The following is an 18,698-nucleotide window of genomic DNA, read 5'->3' on the forward strand; positions in this document are numbered from 1 at the left end:
ACCACAGCATCTGTCCAGAGACAGATTTGCAACTGTTTGTACTTTCAACTAGACAAATTTAGGTAATGCCTTCCCTGTTTTGTTGTTTGCTTAGATTTTGCAACAGAATCAGTGGAATGACTACAACCCAGTCTTTAAATACCTTAGCTGGCAGTTACTGTATCAAACTTTTCCATAATCTCTTCTATTGATACTGAATGAATACTCTAGTACGTTTGGGACCTTTTCATAATTGGAGCTATATGGTGAAGATGAAATGCTGTAGTTGAAATTATAAACAGGACTACATTTACTTCTGGGCATTAGCAGAATCCATGTTATGACTGGAAAATACTTGTGTGTGTGGAACATTACAGATGTAGTGTTTATCTGTCAACTCTTGCTCGAAATAGGACCTACAAATCATTAAGTAGCTGTTACAAGTAGCGTCTTGTTGATAAGTAGATTTATCAACACTCAACAGGATTCGACAAATTCAGAGTACGATTAGAGAAACATTTTATATTCACCTTTATTTTACATTTTTTACTTTCACATTGGTCTTTAAACCTTTTCTTTTCAAGTTATGATTCTTGAATTTCTTCTGGAAACCACCAGACTGAACCTGTTGAGAATACAAAGAGAGCTGTGTTACTAATTTCAGTAATTCAAAAACCACATAGTCAGACCTGTTTGTGTGGAAGACCACGCAACACTATTGGTGTAAAGACAGTGTTGAGAGAGTTAAGCAGTCTGACCTTCTTGCGTTTCTGTGGCGCCTGTTTATCAACTTCCATCTCCTCATCGTCATCTGTTTTAAAGTCATCTTCTTTTTCCGCCTCCATACCCTCCTCAGTCTCTTTTTGCAGAGAAAATAAAGAGGCTGTAGGGAAACAAAAAGCCAGACATCAGTTTTCACCTTCCAGAAAGGAAGGAAATTGATCAAATAAATCTAAATGTACTTGAATCCACATATCAGGTTATTGCTCATCCACAGCAGACATTGTCCTCATTGACTGTTTTACACATGAAATGACTGAGGTACTAACATGGGTACAGGTCACTCATGCTGTCCTCGGAGTCGCTGCCACCCTCGTTGCTGGAGTCAGGAGCCCACGCTCCATTCCCCCGCTGGGTGTTCCCCCGCTGGGTGTTGCGCCCCCTCTCCCCATCGCTATCTCTGGGCTTCTTCTGTCGGAGGCTGGCTGGAATGTACTCCATCCCCTGTTGTACACACGCTTCATCTAGGGGAGAGATTAGATCATTCATAAACTGTACCGACAACAATGAAAACAACCTATGTGGTGTTTCAGGTAGTTCTATTCTACCTATCCAACAAAACTCAAAATGGAAAACGCTCTAAAACTTTGAGTGGAAAGGAAGCATCAACATTTGAGTGTAGGAAGGACATTTTGGGTGGCGACAAACTGACATTTCTTCTTTGCTTTTTGGAACCGCTTGCCATTGATGTGCCGTAAGACCTGGTGTGGCAGGCAATTGATATGTCTGAGTGTTAACTTGCAGAAGAGATGATTGCTGTAGGTCAGACATACAGAATTTGTCAGTAACAATTAAAATAACTGGTTGAGAGGCAGACAGGCAGCTGATAATCACACAGGTCCTGTAATCAGGTACTGAAAGTCCTGTAACCAAGTACTGAAAGTATGACTCTTGGAATACTTACGGTTGCTTCGAGCTGGGCACAACATGAGGTTCATATTGACCATAGTTGAACTCTGCAGTAGAACTTAGTTTCTGATATTTCTTCCCTTTCGTGAAGTTCTGGAGCTCTGTGAGGTTGCAAGGACAATCATGTCCATTGAGTGTGCATTTAATCTGAAAAGGGGGTAAAACAAAACTGTAATTTTTTACGTCTTGTTCCTCACATCATTCGCAGATACAGACAGCCATTTGACAGAGCAGAATCTAGTGGCTGACAAACTAGCTGCGCAGCCTATTGTCACATCTGTGCTATCATTATGAGCTAACTAACGTTAGCTGGCTAGTTTACAGTATTTTGTAAAAATAAGTTTTTTGGAAATTCTTCTAGCTAACCTTTTTACCGTCATCCGTAAATTCAAGAAATGGGTGGTTCAGAAGGAACGCTTTGATATCTGCAGGTAGGTCCTCCATGGTCGAGTAATCAAGTGGCTAGCTCGATAAGGTTATTTTATTTGAGCTCACTAGCTACTAGCTGACTGTGTCTATCATGTATGCAGGGTCCGAGACACGTGTGTACGCCGGCGTATTTCTTCCTCGCAAGATGCGTAGTATTTTGGCACCACCTATTGTTCATTACCGTATGAAGCAGTCTGAGATAGGGTCTAGTACTCAAGACAAAATAAACAAAACTGTCTGTAATGCATAAATATCAATAGAAATTGGACGTTACAATTAATCAAATTAAACACTGAAAAGTTGAACATTAACGTTGGAATGAATGATAGAGGGCATTTGCCAAATATAATATACTAATATAAATCACAAGATAGACATCACGAAACTGGCCACAAAACTGCCTGATGTGAATCTATCGATCCTGATATTGTGTTCCAGTCTGATACACATGCAAAATTAGATGTTTTTATACTCATCATTACAAGGACAGATATATTGTAGATGTAGATTTATTGAAGTATTTGTAAAGCAATGTTTGGACATTGCGTCAAGGCATCATTTCCGGCAGCTTATTTCGGTTTCCACTAATTACCACAACCACAAAGGATAAATTGGCTATATCGTAAAAATATATGAAAGTATAAATGTGCTTTTTGGTCTTAATTTAAGGTTAGGAATAAGGTTAACAGAGTGGTTAAGGTTAGATTTAAAATCCTTAAAAAATATATACATATAATTGGGCGAGGTTTAGGACTTTATGGTTGTGGTAACTAGCGACGACTAATATTGTTATCAGTCAGCTGACAGTGCGTGACAGGTTAGACCAAAGACACTTGCGGTTGCAGTTAAGCAAAATCCATTTTGTGCATTACGATTGTCATTTTAACTTTTTCAGCGGAATTTTCTGTTAGAACCCACTCTTATATGTCAAGTACACTGGTGATGAACATAGTAATATAAGTCAACTAGCATCTGTTGTTAAGTTAGCTACTATCAATGCTATGGGCTATGCCTAGCTAGCTAACGCATCCTTCCCTATTTCATTTTAGTGTAGTTAATTATACGTAAGCAACAATATGTCTGGACCAAATGGAGATCCTAACATCCCAAGTGACGATGGCATCATTGAGGATGAAGATGAATTCAACGAAGAAGGTAATACTGGTATGTTTCAGATGTCAATGTCATCTCTTCACCTGTGACTAAGGGACACTATACTGTGTGTGTGTATTCTCATTCTCCGCTGTCTACATAGGTAAGTCAAAAGAGTGCCTGTATTTGTCTTATGACTTGCATTGTTTCTGTTCTCACATCACTCTCGTTTGGCAGAGTATGCAGCCATCAACACTATGCTGGATCAGATCAACTCCTGCCTGGATGACCTGGAGGAACGCAACGACTCCCTGAATGGCAAACTACATGAACTGTTGGAGTCTAACCGGCAGGCCAGGCAGGAGTTCAGAGGTCAGCTGACCACTGCTACACCCCCAGGAGAGGAGAAATTGTTCCCAGACCAGGATTCTCCAGCCACTGAAGGGGAGAAGGGCGGAGAGTGAGAGGACAAAGCTTGACTAGAGATCTTCTCATACAAATCAACAACATTCCTTCCATCTATATGAGCATATTTCCTCAAGTGTTTCTGTGTGGTGTGTCAACACTTAGATAAGTGTGAATAGGGTTTGTCCTTTTCTGTCCCTTACATGTAGTGCTTATGAATCCACACTCTGCTGTTGAAATCTTAAAATGGTTCCTCACAGGGGAAGGTAAATTAGCCAAAAGCTGACAGTTCATTCTGTGTGTTGAAGTGATTACTTTATGCCAACACGTATCCACCACCACATACGATGTATACTAATGTTTAGCTACCTGTATACAGTCCTCAATTGATACAATAGTACATATTTATTCTTGTGCTTGGTATGGGGTGAAAGCATGTGGAATGAGCTCAGTGATTGACATAACTGGTTGTTTGTAGTCAATATTTACCTCCTTGTGGGGAAACTACCTTTACAGCAATAATACAATATTCCAAATTCTGTGACTTTCATTGGTCAATGTTTTTCAGTGATGTGCAAGAAGAGATTAATGTTTTGTGCTGTGTTCCACTTTTTCCTATTCTGTTTTTGTTAGCCAGGTATAAATACAGTATATTTAATGTTACTGAGTGTGACATCTTGAGAATTGCTAACTTATAGCACTAGCTCTCTAAAACATTTCAAAAAATGAACAGGTGTGATATATTCAAGTGAGGCAATAGTCATATTTTATTTATAAATTAAAAGGAACCCAATACAGAAAACATCCCCCAAAAAATACAAGAAACTTCTAGCTGCTAGAAAACAACTATTTTGTTCATCTGAGTTTGTCATTTGTTGAATAAAAATACATTAAGAAACATACAGATTTGATTGAAATGTCTCTTACATGACCATTTTCATCACGCTCTGGTCCTGTAATATTTCAGTGGGACCGGAACCAGAATCTTGCAGACAACTGCGCTTACCTTCATCAAAACCAATATGTATCTGCTCTTCCTCTGTGCAGGTTAACTAATAAAACAACTGTCCATTCACTTAAAGTATAATCTGGACGGGAAAGATTATTTTCTTCTTTCAAGGAATCAAAGTGGCTATTTCCACTTGCTGTGATTGGTGACTTATCTGTGGAGTGCTACATTACTTTTTAGTTTTGTGTACTTCTGTCTACAACTTAAACATCCTATATTCAGGTAGAGAAGTCTCCTCACCAGTAGATCCGTGACAAATGCCTATCCATGTCTTGTGATGGACCACGAATAGATCTCTATCCTTGTGTATTTTATTCTTCTTGTGGACTATTTCTAACTGCATTGTTTGGAAGGGCTGATGAGCATTTCACTGTGAAGTTGACACCCGTGGTATTCAGCGCATGTGACAAATCATATTTAATTTGAGATCACAAGCGGGTGAATCATTCCATTCCTTCTATTGGTGCTCTTCAAAATCAGAGCTGCTGGTTATCAGTTTCTTTAACTGCTAGTCTGCTTCACTAATTGACTATCACTGGGGAAAAGACACTTAATTCTCCATGCCAGGGGCCAAGAGTTTTTCCTGACCAGTTAGGGCCCCGAGTTTCACCCAGGCATGTCTCATGGTTAGGAAAAACTCAAAAGTCCTATCATTCCACTTCATTGGTGTTGATAATAACCTTGATGTTAGGTTACCCAGTTGAAAGGTGACAACACTGCCATGCAATTCCTGTACGGACAATTCTACTCCAATGAAAACAACTCTACTAGTCAAGTGTGCTGGAGCTTACAAGATGTGTGTGGGAAAAAAAGAACGAAGTAAAGACGCAATTTAAAAGGTTGGAAAACAAGCACAAAACTACTCAACTCTTTTAGTGTCATGTTTGTGTTGTGATGTGTAAACATTGCAGGACATTTGAAATTGTAAATATTAATGGGGCGACAGGCTTTGGAAATCCACCCATCATATCACCTGGCAATAGGCAGACCTAATGCTCACAACTGAGGAAAAATATAAGTGATCACTTACCTTTGCATAAAACTGGTTCTCAGTGGAGAACGAACTATGGCAAAGATAATATTTTCTCAGCCAACTCTAAAGGAACTGTTTATGGTCTTAGGATTTGTCTACTCCAGCACTTTCACAACATTATGAGACTTTCATTAAGAGAAGCTACATTCTAAGGCTCACTAAAAGCATGTACTGCTTCCTAACATTGCAGAAACACTACTGACCTAAACAATTCTCCCAGTCTTGACAAAGCCATATGAGCTAATAGCTCAGCCTTTTGGAGGTTCATGTGCAACTTAGGCGCAACACCAGTGGGATTTAGTCAGAGTTTCAGCAACCACGGGGTTAAAGAGCTAAACAAGTCAGAATGACTTTAGTAGTACAGTGATGATGGGAAAACAATAGCTCACGGTGTATCTGAGCAAAATAGACAAAGCAGTTCGGACTTATCCCCTTTGAATCCCCCCTCTAACCTATCCCTTCGCCTGCTAACACATCCCAAGAAATCTCCATTACAGTTCAGTTCAGTTTGTGTAAAAAAAAAAAATGTCAAGGACAGTAACACTTCAACAAAGCTAGGATCAAATCAAGGGTCATCGTTACTCGACATTCAAACAAAAGTACAGTTTACTTTTTAAATGTTTAGTTCCCACCCCCCTCACATTTTTTTTGTTATCCAGATAAAAGTCAACTGCTAAAATGCTACATTCTAAGTCTCACTAAAAGCTTGACAAAGCATTGTTAGCTTTATGGGAAATGCCTGGACTAAAACAACACCACTTCCTTCCTAAACTTGGCTACAATGTGTTACGGAGTTAGATTGAACACAACGTGTTGTTGAACTAAGCTTGACCTGTGTTTTCACTTGACTTAACACTTTATGATAGAAACACAAAACGTCCACACGTTGTTTCCCCGACGGTTCTCCTCTTCAGTCAGGTTTAACTGAACGCCTGTTAGAAATACATCTGTATCTAGTTGTGGTTGTGTTATAAAAAAAAAAAAAATGAAACACCTAGGTATGCCAGGAGGAGCCCTGGTTTTGAGTTGCCAGGGTGTTCTTTTCTTGGTCCATTGAGCTATACAGAAAAGGAGGTGGAGGATCCTGTCCCAAACTAACCGACCCTGTCCTAGGGTAGCAATTGTACTGGATATCATCTTTTTCTTCCACTCTCTCAACGTCTCTGTGTTGTCCTCCCAGACCTTCTTTTGGATCCCACCTTTGCGTTCCCGTCGCCCAGCTTCTCCTCTTGGGCAGCTGCCTCCTCTTCCGTCTCTCCCGTGACTGGCTCCTCCTCTGTGTCTTCTGTGACTGGTCCTAGGTCTAGGGTTGGCTCTTCCTCCTTGTCCTCAGGCCCAGCTAGGCTCTGCTGCTCTGGGGTGGCTTGGCCCAGGGTCCCCTTCGTGCTGGTGGTGGTAGGGGTGCTGGTAGTGGCGAGGTGCTGCTGGGATAAAGATGAGGCTGAGGGAGTGTTGTCCTGGGGTTGAGGGCAGGGCTGAGAGGGCCTCAGCGCGGTGGTGGGCGGCAGTAAGGCAGGGCTGCCGAGGACCTCTGAAGGCAGGCTGTGGTTACTGTCACACTCTGCATCTCCGTCCACGGGAGTAGGTTCCAATGTCCCATCCTTCTGGCTACGCAAGGCCCTGTACTTCTGTAAGGGAGAGAAGGCACAAGAGTATAGGATTTAACGGCGATGACTGCAATAGACAGACAACCGTAGGCAAACCCGTAAATGTTGTGTGGGTAGCGTCTTAATTCATACACAGTATGTGCGATTAATCAACCAACCTTGAGGTTCTCAAAGTGTTTGAGTGACTTGCAGTGCGAGTGGCGGGCTGAAGACTCAAAATGGTAGAAGTGCTGGCAGATTCTACAGAGGAACCCAGCCACGGGAACCACAAAGCTTGAACCTGGGAGATGAGCAGAGAGAGGTACTGTTAGTCAATGAAAATGGAATGGCACATGACAAAATCATAATGTGCGATATACAAATAACATGAACAGAAAAATGATTGATTCGAAATGGCTTTTCAAGACAGTGACTGGTGTGTGGTGAGACAATCCCCAAAGCCAACACTTACTTAGGCCGCCTTTCCTTCCAGTTCTCTGCTGCCAATGACTGGAACGAATTGCAAAAATCACTGAAGCCTTATATCTCCCTCTCTAACTTTAAGCATCAGCTGTCAGAGCAGCTTACTGATCACTGTACCTGTTCACAGCCAATTTGTAAATAGCATACCCAACTACCTCATCCCCATATTGTTACTTATCCTCTTGCACCCCAGTATCTCTACTTGCACATCTATCACTCCACTGTTAATGCTACATTGTAATTATTTCACCTCCATGGCCTATTTATTGCCTTACCTCCCTACTCTTCTACATTTGCACACACTGTACATTCATTTTTCTATTGTGTTATTGACTGCATGTTTGTTTATGTGTAACTCTGTGTTGTTGTTTTTGTGGCACTGCTTTGCTTTATCTTGGCCAGGTCACAGTTGCAAATGAGAACTTGCTCTCAACTGGCCTACCTGGTTAAATAAAGGTGAGATAAAAAAAACAATGACCCCTGGTAGAGTGTGTCACTCACCGTACACCGTGTCAGGGTCATATTCCTCATCTTCATCTATGTCCTCCAGTAAAGCCACCTCCATCTGGGTAGGCCAGCCCTCCTGCCACACCAAACACACACATGACCAAACAGATGGAAACCAACACACACAGAAGTTCCATGGAGAACACTTCAAAATGTCTCTAGTATGGATCCTGTGACAAAGTGAACGTGGGAGAAAGAGAGAGGAACGACAAAGCATGTACGAGCAGACGCCTAACCTTTCCATGGGAGCTGCTTTGGTCACCATCATCCTCGTCCTCTTCCTCCCCCTCCTCATCTCCGTCATCTACAAAACAGCCCTGCTCGTCCATGGCAACCAGTTCAGCTAAGGCCGCTGGCCCTCCCTCCTCCCGAAGCTGTCGTGGGAGGAGCACAGAACAGTGAATAAGGGGAGGGAAATAGCTGACACAGGTTGCATCCCAAATGGCACCCTATTCCCTAGTTAGTGCACTATATAAGGAATAGGGCGCCATCTGGGGCGCGAGAAAGGTAATGAATTGAATGGATTTACACGCTGCCGAGGCAGAGATGAGTAGACCAGCGGACACACCTCGCCGACTCTCTGCTTGTGCTCCTGGGACTGCATGTGCTCCAGGAACAGGAGTGGGCTCCTGAAGTGCCTCTTGCAGACGGTACAGGAGGGGTTGGAGGTGCGGCTAGTCAGCTTGTGCTCACTGGTCCTGCGGTGGTCCATGACTGTACTGGTGTAGTGGAATTGGCAGGTGGCACACCAACGCTGCAGGCCGGGTCTCTTCTCTCTGTGTTAAACACACACAGCTCTGAGGACCATCAGGGTCGTATTCATAGACCGGAGCAAAACATTTTGCAATGGAAAAGGAAAACAAGTGTTTCTTATTGGACAAGTTTAGACAGACCCTTCCTATTTGGGTCAGTTTTCATCCGTAAGGTGCCTAATGACGTGCATTAGTACTGACCCGTCCCTGAAGGAGCTGTCCCTGCGGCCTCCCTGCAGTGACTCCTGGACGCGGGGCATCAAGGTGACCAGACAGGCACTGGACATGTGTTGGATCTCCATCATCCTCTGCTGGTGGACCAGGCTGTTCATGTGACTCTGGAAGTCCTAAAGACGAAAAAGAAATGGAGCGAGAGGGAGAGAGAGCGATACAGCGAGAGGGAGAGAGAGCGAAACAGCGAGAGGGAGCGAAACAGCGAGAGGGAGAGAGAGCGAAACAGCGAGAGGGAGAGAGAGCGATACAGCGAGAGGGAGAGAGAGCGATACAGCGAGAGCGAAACAGCGAGAGGTGGAGAGAGAGCGATTCAGCAAGAGATGGAGAGAGCGAAACAGCGAGAGGTGGAGAGAGAGCGATACAGCGAGAGATGGAGAGAGAGCGAAACAGCGAGAGGTGGAGAGAGAGCGATACAGAGAGAGATGGAGAACGATACAGCGCGAGCGATACAGAGAAAGACAGAGAGAGCGATACAGAGAGAGACGGAGAGAGAGCGATACAGCGAGACGGAGAGAGAGCGATACAGAGAGACGGAGAGAGAGCGATACAGAGAGAGACGGAGAGAGAGCGATACAGAGAGAGACGGAGAGAGAGCGATACAGAGAGAGACGGAGAGAGAGCGATACAGAGAGAGACGGAGAGAGAGCGATACAGAGAGAGACAGAGAGAGCGATACAGCGAGAGGGAGCGAAACAGCGAGAGGGAGAGAGAGCGAAACAGCGAGAGGGAGAGAGAGCGATACAGCGAGAGAGCGATACAGCGAGAGGGAAAGAGAGCGATACAGCGAGAGCGAAACAGCGAGAGGTGGAGAGAGAGCGATACAGCGAGAGATGGAGAGAGAGCGAAACAGCGAGAGGTGGAGAGAGAGCGATACAGCGAGAGATGGAGAGAGAGCGATACAGCGAGAGGTGGAGAGCGATACAGAGAGAGATGGAGAGCGATACAGCGCAAGCGATACAGAGAAAGACGGAGAGAGAGAGCGATACAGAGAGAGACGGAGAGAGAGCGATACAGAGAGAGACGGAGAGAGCGATACAGAGAGAGACGGAGAGAGAGCGATACAGAGAGAGAGCGATACAGAGAGAGAGCGATACAGAGAGAGAGCGATACAGAGAGAGACCGATACAGAGAGAGAGCGATACAGAGAGAGACGGAGAGAGAGCGATACAGAGAGAGACAGAGAGAGAGCGATACAGAGAGAGACGGAGAGAGAGCGATACAGAGAGAGACGGAGAGAGAGCGATACAGAGAGAGACGGAGAGAGAGCGATACAGAGAGAGACGGAGAGAGAGCGATACAGAGAGAGACGGAGAGAGAGCGATACAGAGAGAGACGGAGAGAGAGCGATACAGAGAGAGATGGAGAGAGAGCGATACAGAGAGATGAGGTAGAGTGATTCCTCTGTCGGATACGTCGAGCTGAGTGCTTGCCTTGGGACCATCCAAAAGCAAACACATTTCACTCTACCCCCCCAGGGTGTGTGTGTGTGTGTGTGTGTTTGCGCTACCTGCTGGTTGTGACAGGTGATAGTGCAGATGTAGCAATAGAACTTGTTTGCAGCATCACCCCCCTCCTTGCCCTCTTCCTGCCCTCCTTCCAATACCCCTGAGGCAGCCTTGCCCTCTGCCATGTCCTTTAGGCCTGGTGTAAATGCCTGGCGCTCACCACTCAGCTGCTCAGAGGCTGGCATGGCCGACACTCCACTCTGGACCTGCTCATACACAGGGAAGGGCCGTTAAAGCAGGTCATGAAATCACTTTGGAAGCAGAAATCAGGTGCCATCTGTCTGATCTAGCATCACACTGACAGTTTGGTCTTCAGTAAAGCCTGATTATAAAACTCACCTTGGCTGCTCTGCTTTCCTCAAGTGCCTCTGGACCAGCCGTGCTCCCATCCTCCAGAATGAAACAGTCTGTTCATTGAAGCGAGAAACCAGGTGAGATAAGGGAAGAACTAGTCCCACCAGGCCACATGTGAAAGGCCAATGCTGTAGCTGGCTGGGAGGAGGAGGCGTGGAAGTGCAGCTGGAATGGAAGGGCTAGGATGGTATACGAGACCACTCACCTTCAAGCTGGCTGTCATCTGGTGGGCTTTGATGCACTGCTGCACCTAGGACCCCATCTGTCTCCGGAGGCTGCTCCACAGTCTCCTCTGACCTGAGACAGAAAGGAACAGGGAGGGGATACATGTCACTACAAGCTGCTACCCTCCAAGGACTCATCTCAACACATGGATACTCAGTTAAGTGTAATCTGAATAGGTACATAAACAAAACAACTGCCCAACTGCTCTAGACCTTGAGATATTCTCGAAAGTCAAAACAGTGTTACTTACCCCTCTGTCCTCTGCTTCTTCAGTGCTGGCTCCTTGGGCTCAGGTTGCACTGAGGGCCGTGCCTGTCCACCTGGCCCTCCCACTCCTCCATCTGCAGGGAGAGGGAGACACAAGGCTATCTACTGTTCCAACCACATACTGAATGTTTCACACCCACTCAAAAAACATACAGAGAAGGAGACATAGGAAAAAACAAAAAAAACAAACCCTTTTCATGCTTCTGAGATTTCACAAGCTCTAAAGGAAAGACACCAAATTAACACTAGTGCTAGCAGGCGTTGCTAGCAGGCGTTGAGTGCTCAGGTACGGTCCTACCTTTGAGAGTCTTGTCATTGGGCAGGGTCCTGCTGGCTGCAGGTTGGTTATCTGTGCTCCCCCCGGCTCTCTGCTCCCTCTTTCTATCCGGGTACCGTGAAGCATAGTCCTACATGGACAGGGTGAGCCATTGGATCAACCAATCAACTGCTCCCTCAGCAATCAGCAACAGTTAACGTGTGAAACAGGTATAGAGGACTAAGAAGTGTTATTTGAGCATTTCAGTAGAACAGTGCATTCGGAAATGATTCAGATCCCTTCACAGCCTTATTCTAAAACGGATGAAATAAAACATTTCTTTATCAACACACACTATAATGACAAAGCGAAAAACAATGCAAATGTATTAAAAATAAAAAACAGAAATACCATATTTAAGTATTCAGACCCTTTGCTATACATTCAGGCCTTTATGGTAGAGTGGCCAGAAGGAAGCCACTCCTCAGTAAAAGGCACATGACAGCCTGCTTGGAGTTTGCCAAAAGGCACCTAAAGACTCTCAGACCATGAGAAACAAGATTCTCTGGTCTGATGGATCCAAGATTGTACTCTTTGGGCTGAATGCCAAGCGGCACGTCTGGAGGAAACCTGGCACCATCCCTCCGGTGAAGCATGGTGGTGGCAGCATCAGGCTGTGGGGATGTTTTTCAGCGGCAGGGACTGGGAGACTAATCAAGATCAAGTGAAAGATGAACGGAGCAAAGTACAGAGAGATCCTGGATGAAAACCTGCTCCAGAGAGCTCAGGACCTCAGACTGGGGCGAAGGTTCTCCTTCCAACTGGACAACGACCCTAAGCACACAGCCAAGACAAAGTAGGAGTGGCTTCAGGACAAGTCTTTGAATGTACAGCCAGAGCCAGGACTAGAACCCATTCCAACATCTCCGGAGAGACCTGAACATAGATGTGCAGCGACACTCCCTATCCAACCTGACAGAGCTTGAGAAGATCTGCAGAGAAGAATGGGAGAAACTCTTCAAATACAGGTGTGCCAAGCTTGTAGCGTCATACCCAAGCAGACTCGAGGCTGTAATCACTGCCAAAGATGCTGCAGAAAAGTACTGAGTAAATGGTCTGAATACTTACGGAAATGTTTTTGTTTTGTCATTATGTGGTATTGTGTTTAGATGAAATAGTTTTTTTCCTCATCGATTTTAGAATAAGGCTGTGACGTAAGAAAACGTGGAAACGGTCTGAATACTTTGCGAATACACTGAATACGCATTTTGCCTAATCATGATGTGACACTTTGCTTCTTGAAAGTCCAATATCTTGAAAACTTGACTGCTGACACGCAAAACATTTTGGCAATGTATCAAACAGTGGACTAATGAAAACAATACAGAAAGATAGTTTGAGTGGATTTCCCCTTTAAGCCTCATAACATTGTCCCACAGTTTCAAGACAATCAAAGCAATCTTAACAACTCAGACTAAAACTCAACCAAAAACTGCTCAGAGTGGGTGCTCAGTGCCTTGTAGTTCTCCATAATGAAATAGAGGTTGTAATTACATTGTTGTTGTTGTAGTAGCGGGTGTGGGGATGGTAGTGTCGGGCAGGGAAGCCCATGTGAGGATTCTTCATGGACATGCCCATGGGTACAGGCCCCAGGAGAGAGGACCGGGCCCCCGCAGCAAAGAACTGGGTGAACTGCTGCCCGCTCGCTGTAAAGCCACGCATGCTACCTGGAAAGCCAGAGAAATAAGGAGAGAGAGGTGGGAGAGGCAGAGATGGGGGATGAGTATGAGGGAAGGAGAGAGAGGTGGGAGAGGCAGAGATGGGGGATGAGTATGAGGGAAGGAGAGAGAGGTGGGAGAGGCAGAGATGGGGGATGAGTATGAGGAGAAAGATCTAAATGGGGTCATAGTTTCTATCAGGTGGCCTTTGGAGCGATAAGGAACACCAAATCAATGTTAACAGTGCAGAGACCCATACAGCTTTTAATATTTATTTATTTTATTTAACCTTTATTTCACTAGGCAACTCAGTTAAGAACAAATTCTTATTTACAATGACGGCCTACCCCGGCCAAGTCCTAACCCGAAAGGATGCTGGGCCAATTGTGCGCTGCCCTATGGGACTCCCAATCATGGCCGGTTGTGATACAGCCAAGAATCAAACCAGGGTGTCTGCAGTGACGCCTCTTACACTGAGATGCAGTGCCTCAGACCGCTGCGCCACCCGGGAGCCCTTTTGCACGTACACACCAGCGACGTAGATATAAAGATGTGATACCATATTGGAAACATATGTCAATCTACTTGTCTGTACATTTGCTGACATTCTGAAATGCTCTCACCTTGCATCTGCTGCATCATTAGAGCCCCTTGTAACATTGGGTTGGGGGCAATGATGGTGGCCTGGGCAGCCAGGTTGACCATACGGGGAGGTGGAGGAGCAGGGCCTGGTCCAGCCATGGCCCTGGTGATCACAGAGCCACAGAGCCAATGGGCATTAATTACAAAGCAGTATTTATATCTAAACATAATACAGCCACAGAGTTTGGAACAGTTGGCCAGTGTAATTTTCAATAACAGATACTATTCATACAAAGACAATGTGAGGTGCGTTCAGCAGGACAGAAAGGTGTGCAACGTTTAATTCAATAGAATTGGGGGGGGGGGGGGGGGGGGGGGGGGGGGTGAAATGTGAAATTAAAAATGTGGCCTTAAGTTCATTTTCTCAACATCTAAATGGCAAAACCTAGTAATGAGTGATTAACCAAAATGTTAGTTATTTTTTTGTTTGTTAAACAACTAATTGATAGACATCAGTCAATTATTTGAATTGCATTTTGTTCTGTTTTTCCCCCCCTTCTGTCAGCGCAAAGCAGTTTCCATAGCGATCAAACAGCGCAAGCCCGAACTGTGCGATGTAATAGCAAGTTGTAGTTTCCAACAGGCCAATATTAGACCTAGTTTAGCGCAGAAAACATGGTAATTAACAATGACCATAATCCATTGCATGTCTACTGGTCCAGACTGTGTGGAGCAGACACAGAGATGGAGAGAAGAATGCACGACCGAGAGGGATAGAGAGCAGTTGCTTCACGAGCTATCTCTACCTGAAAATACATGATTAAGAGATTGATAGTTGGCATTCAGCAGTCATAAAAGTATGCCTTATTTATTTTGATGAACTACTAAAAATAGCGATTTTGTCAGACAGCAGCTCTATTGAGATGAGATGAGTTAGAATGAAATAAACTCATCAAATAAAACAAAAGTGATATACACAACTGTAATGTGAATAAAATATGGTTAATAATTGATAAGCACTAATAGGCAGTCACTACCATCATGCGACATATTACGAATTGTTTAATTTTGTGTTGTTCAGCATTCAACCCACAAAATGCTTAGTGCATTTAAAGTAAAACATTTGTATTGAAATCGAAAACCGTGATAATTTTTTAATTATCGAACCGAAACTACCTCAAAAAGCACTAAAATTACTCAGCACTAGCAAAACCTAGATTCGAGCCAATGTCTTAAGTAGCTGAAAGTGTACTACAACCTTGTGAAAGTGACAAACTGACACGTTTGAGTGACTTTGATTAAACGGCCTGCACATGTGCAGTTCAGCACAAGATGACCGTGTTTCTGCGCATGAGCTTAGCCGACTTACGTCGCCATGACATCGTCTACAAGCGTGATCGGAGATTTCTATTGGATTAGGAGTTTCTAGGCCTCTTTATTTAAAAATTGTCTTTGATACCGGGGTGCGTTCAGGTTGCTTAAACTTTTTTTTTTTTTTTTTTTACACAGGTGGTACCTTAATTGGGGAGGATGGGCTCGTGGTAATGGCTGGAGCGAAATCTGTGGGATGGTATCAAATACATCAAACTCATGGTTTCCATGCGTTTGCCATTCCATTGGCGCCGTTCCAGCCATTATTATCAAATGTATTTATAAAGCCCTTTTTACATCAACCGTTGCCACAAAGTGCAAAAGAGAAACCCAGCCTAAAACCCCAAACAGCAAGCAATGCAGGCCTTCCTCCCCACAGCAGCATCCATTGGTACTGAACAACAAGTTTCCCCAAAATGGTGCGCACTGTTCTTCAACAGGGGTGTGTATTCACTAGGAATCAAATGAGGGGCCTATCTGAATTTGTCCAATATCAACTTGCTTATGTTGCAACTGTTTGCTTTGGTTTAATGACTACAACCCAGCCTTTGAGGTACTTCTACTCCCGTTTGGTGGGTGTGGCCTGATCAATATGTGTGTGACCATTTTAAATCGCAAAACTAAATGCAGCACAGACCAAACATATCTCCCTCTGGGCCACCATAATCACACCGTTCTTGAACAGGTTGTTCAGTAGTGTCTTTTCCGTATTATTAAACACCGTTCTCTTGTACTGAATGCAGCCCCCTGTAGAATGGCTTTCAGCGTTTGGGAAAGCTTGTCTAAAACAGTTAGGCAACGTTGAAACAACTGAACCAGAGGAAGATATATCTAGATCATATTTGACTGAACGCACCCCTGGCAAATGTAATCCAAGCTAAACATCATACTGCTTGTCTGATTTTAGAAGCTGTTGCTAACAAGTCAGATTTAGGGCCTTATATCCACGACCTCGAGTTCACATTTCTTACCGTCCTCTTTGATGGTGATGTGGAACATGGTGCGATGGAGGGGGTTGGGGTTGTGGTGGAGGAGGCGGCGGAGGGGGCTGGTGCTGGAACAGTTGCTGAAGCTGCCGCAGATGATGGTGAAACTGTTGCTGTTGTTGGTGCTGTTGGTGGTGGTGTGGATTAAACATGCCGGCGTTGTGTTCAGTAACGTGTTAGCTAACGTTAACTGTCCGTGGTTGCTTGCAGAAAAGCCTATCGACGATACCTCGGCTCAGGATCTTGATAAGAGAAAAAAAAAAGCTTTTGATTATCTGATCCACAATAAACCTTGAATCCAGCTACCTATCATGCGGAGTATAACGTTGGCTACATAACAGTTAGCTAAATACGCCTCCTGGCTATATAGAACATAATAAATACAGCTCGTTGAAGTGGAAGTTATTTGTGCTTTTCTAGCGAGGATGTTCTAACGTTCCTGCCCGTAGTTTCTAGCTAGCTAGTCAGCATTAGCAACGCTTACAGTCCGTGTCTACAACCTCTGGCAAACATACCTAGCTAGCTATCTACCATATAACGTTAGCTAGCTTGCAATTTAGCCTAGCATTACCAACATAGCTAGCTATTTGGCTTGCATTAGCTCCAAGCTTTAGTTAATGCCTTTGTTTTATGTAATCGGAATAATCAATGGTAGCTATCTAAATTGTATTTACATGCAATGTTTTTTTTTTTTACCATATAACGATAACCTACGTTTTAACAGGAAAAAAAATAGTTTTAATTATTTTAGAAGCGCAGGTTTGTATCGGGCTGCAGCCTTTTTAAATGTATCAGCGATTGTTCCGTTGAGACTGCAATCGCTGTCAAGCAGGCAAGACTAACTAAGCTTTTCCGGGTCATTTTGGAATCCTTCAGAATAAAAGTCCCGTCCCGTGTACTTTGTAAATAAAACAGTTGGGTGAAAATGATGGAACATTGACACAATTAACAATACATTTTACACTAGTTATATTACAAATAATTATTCAAAGTATGTCTATAAGATATTATGTGATGAAAACATATTGTTGTGTGTAATCCTATCATTTATTGAACTGTACACAATCTTCTGTATATTGTGTCGCAGTAAAAGGGGGATCCGTTCTACTCAGGAGCAATTCTGCTTTTCAAATCCAAAATCCAAATCCCCAGCATGTTACTGCTCATTTAGAGGACTTTGCTTCTCGTTAATTTCTTAGAAAATTAGCTACATTATATTCACAGACTTGATTTTTTCACTTGTAATAACAAGGCAGTGGTTTATGACAAGAATAGGAAAGATCTCAACCTTGAAATAAGAGACATTTCAGATGGTCAAAGGTTACCTTGAACAGCAATTAGCCCAACAGGGTAGGATTTGTAGCATGTATGTTTACACACTGCTGGGGGTGTAAAGTCTGTGGATTTGGAAAGCAGAAGTGCACCTGAATAAAATGGACCACCTTTTACTGCGACAAAGTACAGGAAATTATGTACGGTCCAGTATGTATGTCCAATATGAAAAACATACTGCATGTAACATTTTACTGCAGTGGGCTAAGTCAGGGTCAGACAGTGTTTCTTGGTAGTCTTAAACAAATCTACTTTGAAACAAAAGTATACACCTCACACACCTGGTCATGGGCTTTAAAAAAGAAGACACCTGTACTATTTGTATTGATTAAGGATCCCCATTGGTTCCTGCCAAGACAGCGCCTACTCTTCCTGGGGTCCTGCAACATTAAGGCATTTATATACAATATAAAATATTACATGGCATTACACTTCAAAACACTTTCCCCAATACATTTAGTGGGTTCCCTCAGGTCACTGCTCCACCATCGTATACTTACAATACAACATCCATATGTACGTGTGTGTAGCCACAGATCTATGTAGTACTGTGCACCTCCCATAGTCGGTTCTTGACTTGGGGATTGTGAATAGACCTTTGGTGGCATGTCTTGTGGGGTATGCATGGGTGTCCAATCTGTGTGCTAGTAGTTTAAACAGACACCTCGGTGCATTCAGCATGTCAACACTTCTTACGAAAACAAGTAGTGATGAAGTCAGTCTCTCTTCTACTTTGAGCCATGAGAGATGTACATGCATATTGTTACTTTTAGCTCTCCATGTACATTTAAGGGCCAGCCGTGCTGCCCTGTGCTGAGCCAAGTGTAATTTTGTGGCACCTAACCACATGACTGAAGAGTAGTCCAGGTGTGACAAAACTAGAGCCTGTAGTACCTGCCTTCTT

The 18,698-nt window shown here is 43.9% G+C and overlaps 3 protein-coding genes across 8 annotated transcripts; 1 reads left to right on the top strand and 2 right to left on the bottom strand.

The window, feature by feature from the left end:
* Nucleotides 1-493: 493 nt before the first annotated feature.
* Nucleotides 494-2,243, bottom strand: LOC110509803 (surfeit locus protein 2). The gene is made up of 6 exons (XM_021590917.2): nucleotides 2,035-2,243; nucleotides 1,664-1,815; nucleotides 1,412-1,515; nucleotides 1,029-1,223; nucleotides 738-862; nucleotides 494-604 (listed from the first exon to the last, which is right to left on the bottom strand). The coding sequence occupies exons 1-6, from the start codon at nucleotides 2,110-2,112 to the stop codon at nucleotides 512-514; spliced, it is 747 nt and encodes a 248-aa protein (XP_021446592.2). The 5' UTR covers nucleotides 2,113-2,243; the 3' UTR covers nucleotides 494-511.
* Nucleotides 2,244-2,677: 434 nt separating this feature from the next.
* cyh9orf16 (chromosome Y C9orf16 homolog) lies at nucleotides 2,678-4,492 on the top strand. 5 transcript variants are annotated; one of them, XM_036967822.1, is made up of 3 exons: nucleotides 2,678-2,941; nucleotides 3,147-3,261; nucleotides 3,427-4,492. In XM_036967822.1, exons 2-3 carry the CDS (start codon nucleotides 3,174-3,176, stop codon nucleotides 3,651-3,653), a joined length of 315 nt encoding a protein of 104 aa, XP_036823717.1. In that variant the 5' UTR covers nucleotides 2,678-2,941; nucleotides 3,147-3,173; the 3' UTR covers nucleotides 3,654-4,492. The 5 variants fall into 5 exon arrangements, with proteins under 5 accessions (XP_036823717.1, XP_021446596.1, XP_021446597.1 ...); XM_021590921.2 differs by having other exon boundaries at nucleotides 2,678-2,914; XM_021590922.2 differs by having other exon boundaries at nucleotides 2,689-2,941; nucleotides 3,147-3,252.
* Nucleotides 4,341-17,312, bottom strand: ciz1a (cdkn1a interacting zinc finger protein 1a). Of its 2 annotated transcripts, none has more exons than XM_021590918.2 (15): nucleotides 17,177-17,312; nucleotides 16,448-16,704; nucleotides 14,147-14,268; nucleotides 13,360-13,532; nucleotides 11,848-11,956; nucleotides 11,533-11,623; nucleotides 11,263-11,354; nucleotides 11,043-11,110; nucleotides 10,706-10,909; nucleotides 9,166-9,311; nucleotides 8,781-8,988; nucleotides 8,449-8,586; nucleotides 8,207-8,288; nucleotides 7,402-7,523; nucleotides 4,341-7,264 (listed from the first exon to the last, which is right to left on the bottom strand). In XM_021590918.2, exons 2-15 carry the CDS (start codon nucleotides 16,612-16,614, stop codon nucleotides 6,791-6,793), a joined length of 2,196 nt encoding a protein of 731 aa, XP_021446593.1. In that variant the 5' UTR covers nucleotides 16,615-16,704; nucleotides 17,177-17,312; the 3' UTR covers nucleotides 4,341-6,790. The 2 variants fall into 2 exon arrangements, with proteins under 2 accessions (XP_021446593.1, XP_021446595.1); XM_021590920.2 differs by having other exon boundaries at nucleotides 17,159-17,287.
* Between the last annotated feature and the right edge of the window lie 1,386 nt (nucleotides 17,313-18,698).

This window comes from Oncorhynchus mykiss, chromosome Y, assembly GCF_013265735.2.
Source record: "Oncorhynchus mykiss isolate Arlee chromosome Y, USDA_OmykA_1.1, whole genome shotgun sequence".
NCBI lineage: Eukaryota > Metazoa > Chordata > Actinopteri > Salmoniformes > Salmonidae > Oncorhynchus > Oncorhynchus mykiss.

What these genes read in the sequence shown, in the direction of transcription:
- LOC110509803 (XM_021590917.2), bottom strand. Translation starts at nt 2,112, where the DNA reads ATGGAGGACCTACCTGCAGATATCAAAGCGTTCCTTCTGAACCACCCA. An exon ending in CCAAAAAGCAAAGAAGAAAT is followed by an intron (nt 1,224 to 1,411) that starts GTCAGTTTGTCG and finishes TCTCTCCCCTAG; the next exon opens with ATGAAGCGTGTGTACAACAG. An exon ending in CGCCACAGAAACGCAAGAAG is followed by an intron (nt 605 to 737) that starts GTCAGACTGCTT and finishes TATTCTCAACAG; the next exon opens with GTTCAGTCTGGTGGTTTCCA.
- cyh9orf16 (XM_036967822.1), top strand. Translation starts at nt 3,174, where the DNA reads ATGTCTGGACCAAATGGAGATCCTAACATCCCAAGTGACGATGGCATC. An exon ending in CAACGAAGAAGGTAATACTG is followed by an intron (nt 3,262 to 3,426) that starts GTATGTTTCAGA and finishes CTCGTTTGGCAG; the next exon opens with AGTATGCAGCCATCAACACT.
- ciz1a (XM_021590918.2), bottom strand. Translation starts at nt 16,614, where the DNA reads ATGTTTAATCCACACCACCACCAACAGCACCAACAACAGCAACAGTTT. An exon ending in AATGATGCAGCAGATGCAAG is followed by an intron (nt 13,533 to 14,146) that starts GTGAGAGCATTT and finishes CTGGCTTTCCAG; the next exon opens with GTAGCATGCGTGGCTTTACA. An exon ending in AACACTTTGAGAACCTCAAG is followed by an intron (nt 7,265 to 7,401) that starts GTTGGTTGATTA and finishes TCTCCCTTACAG; the next exon opens with AAGTACAGGGCCTTGCGTAG.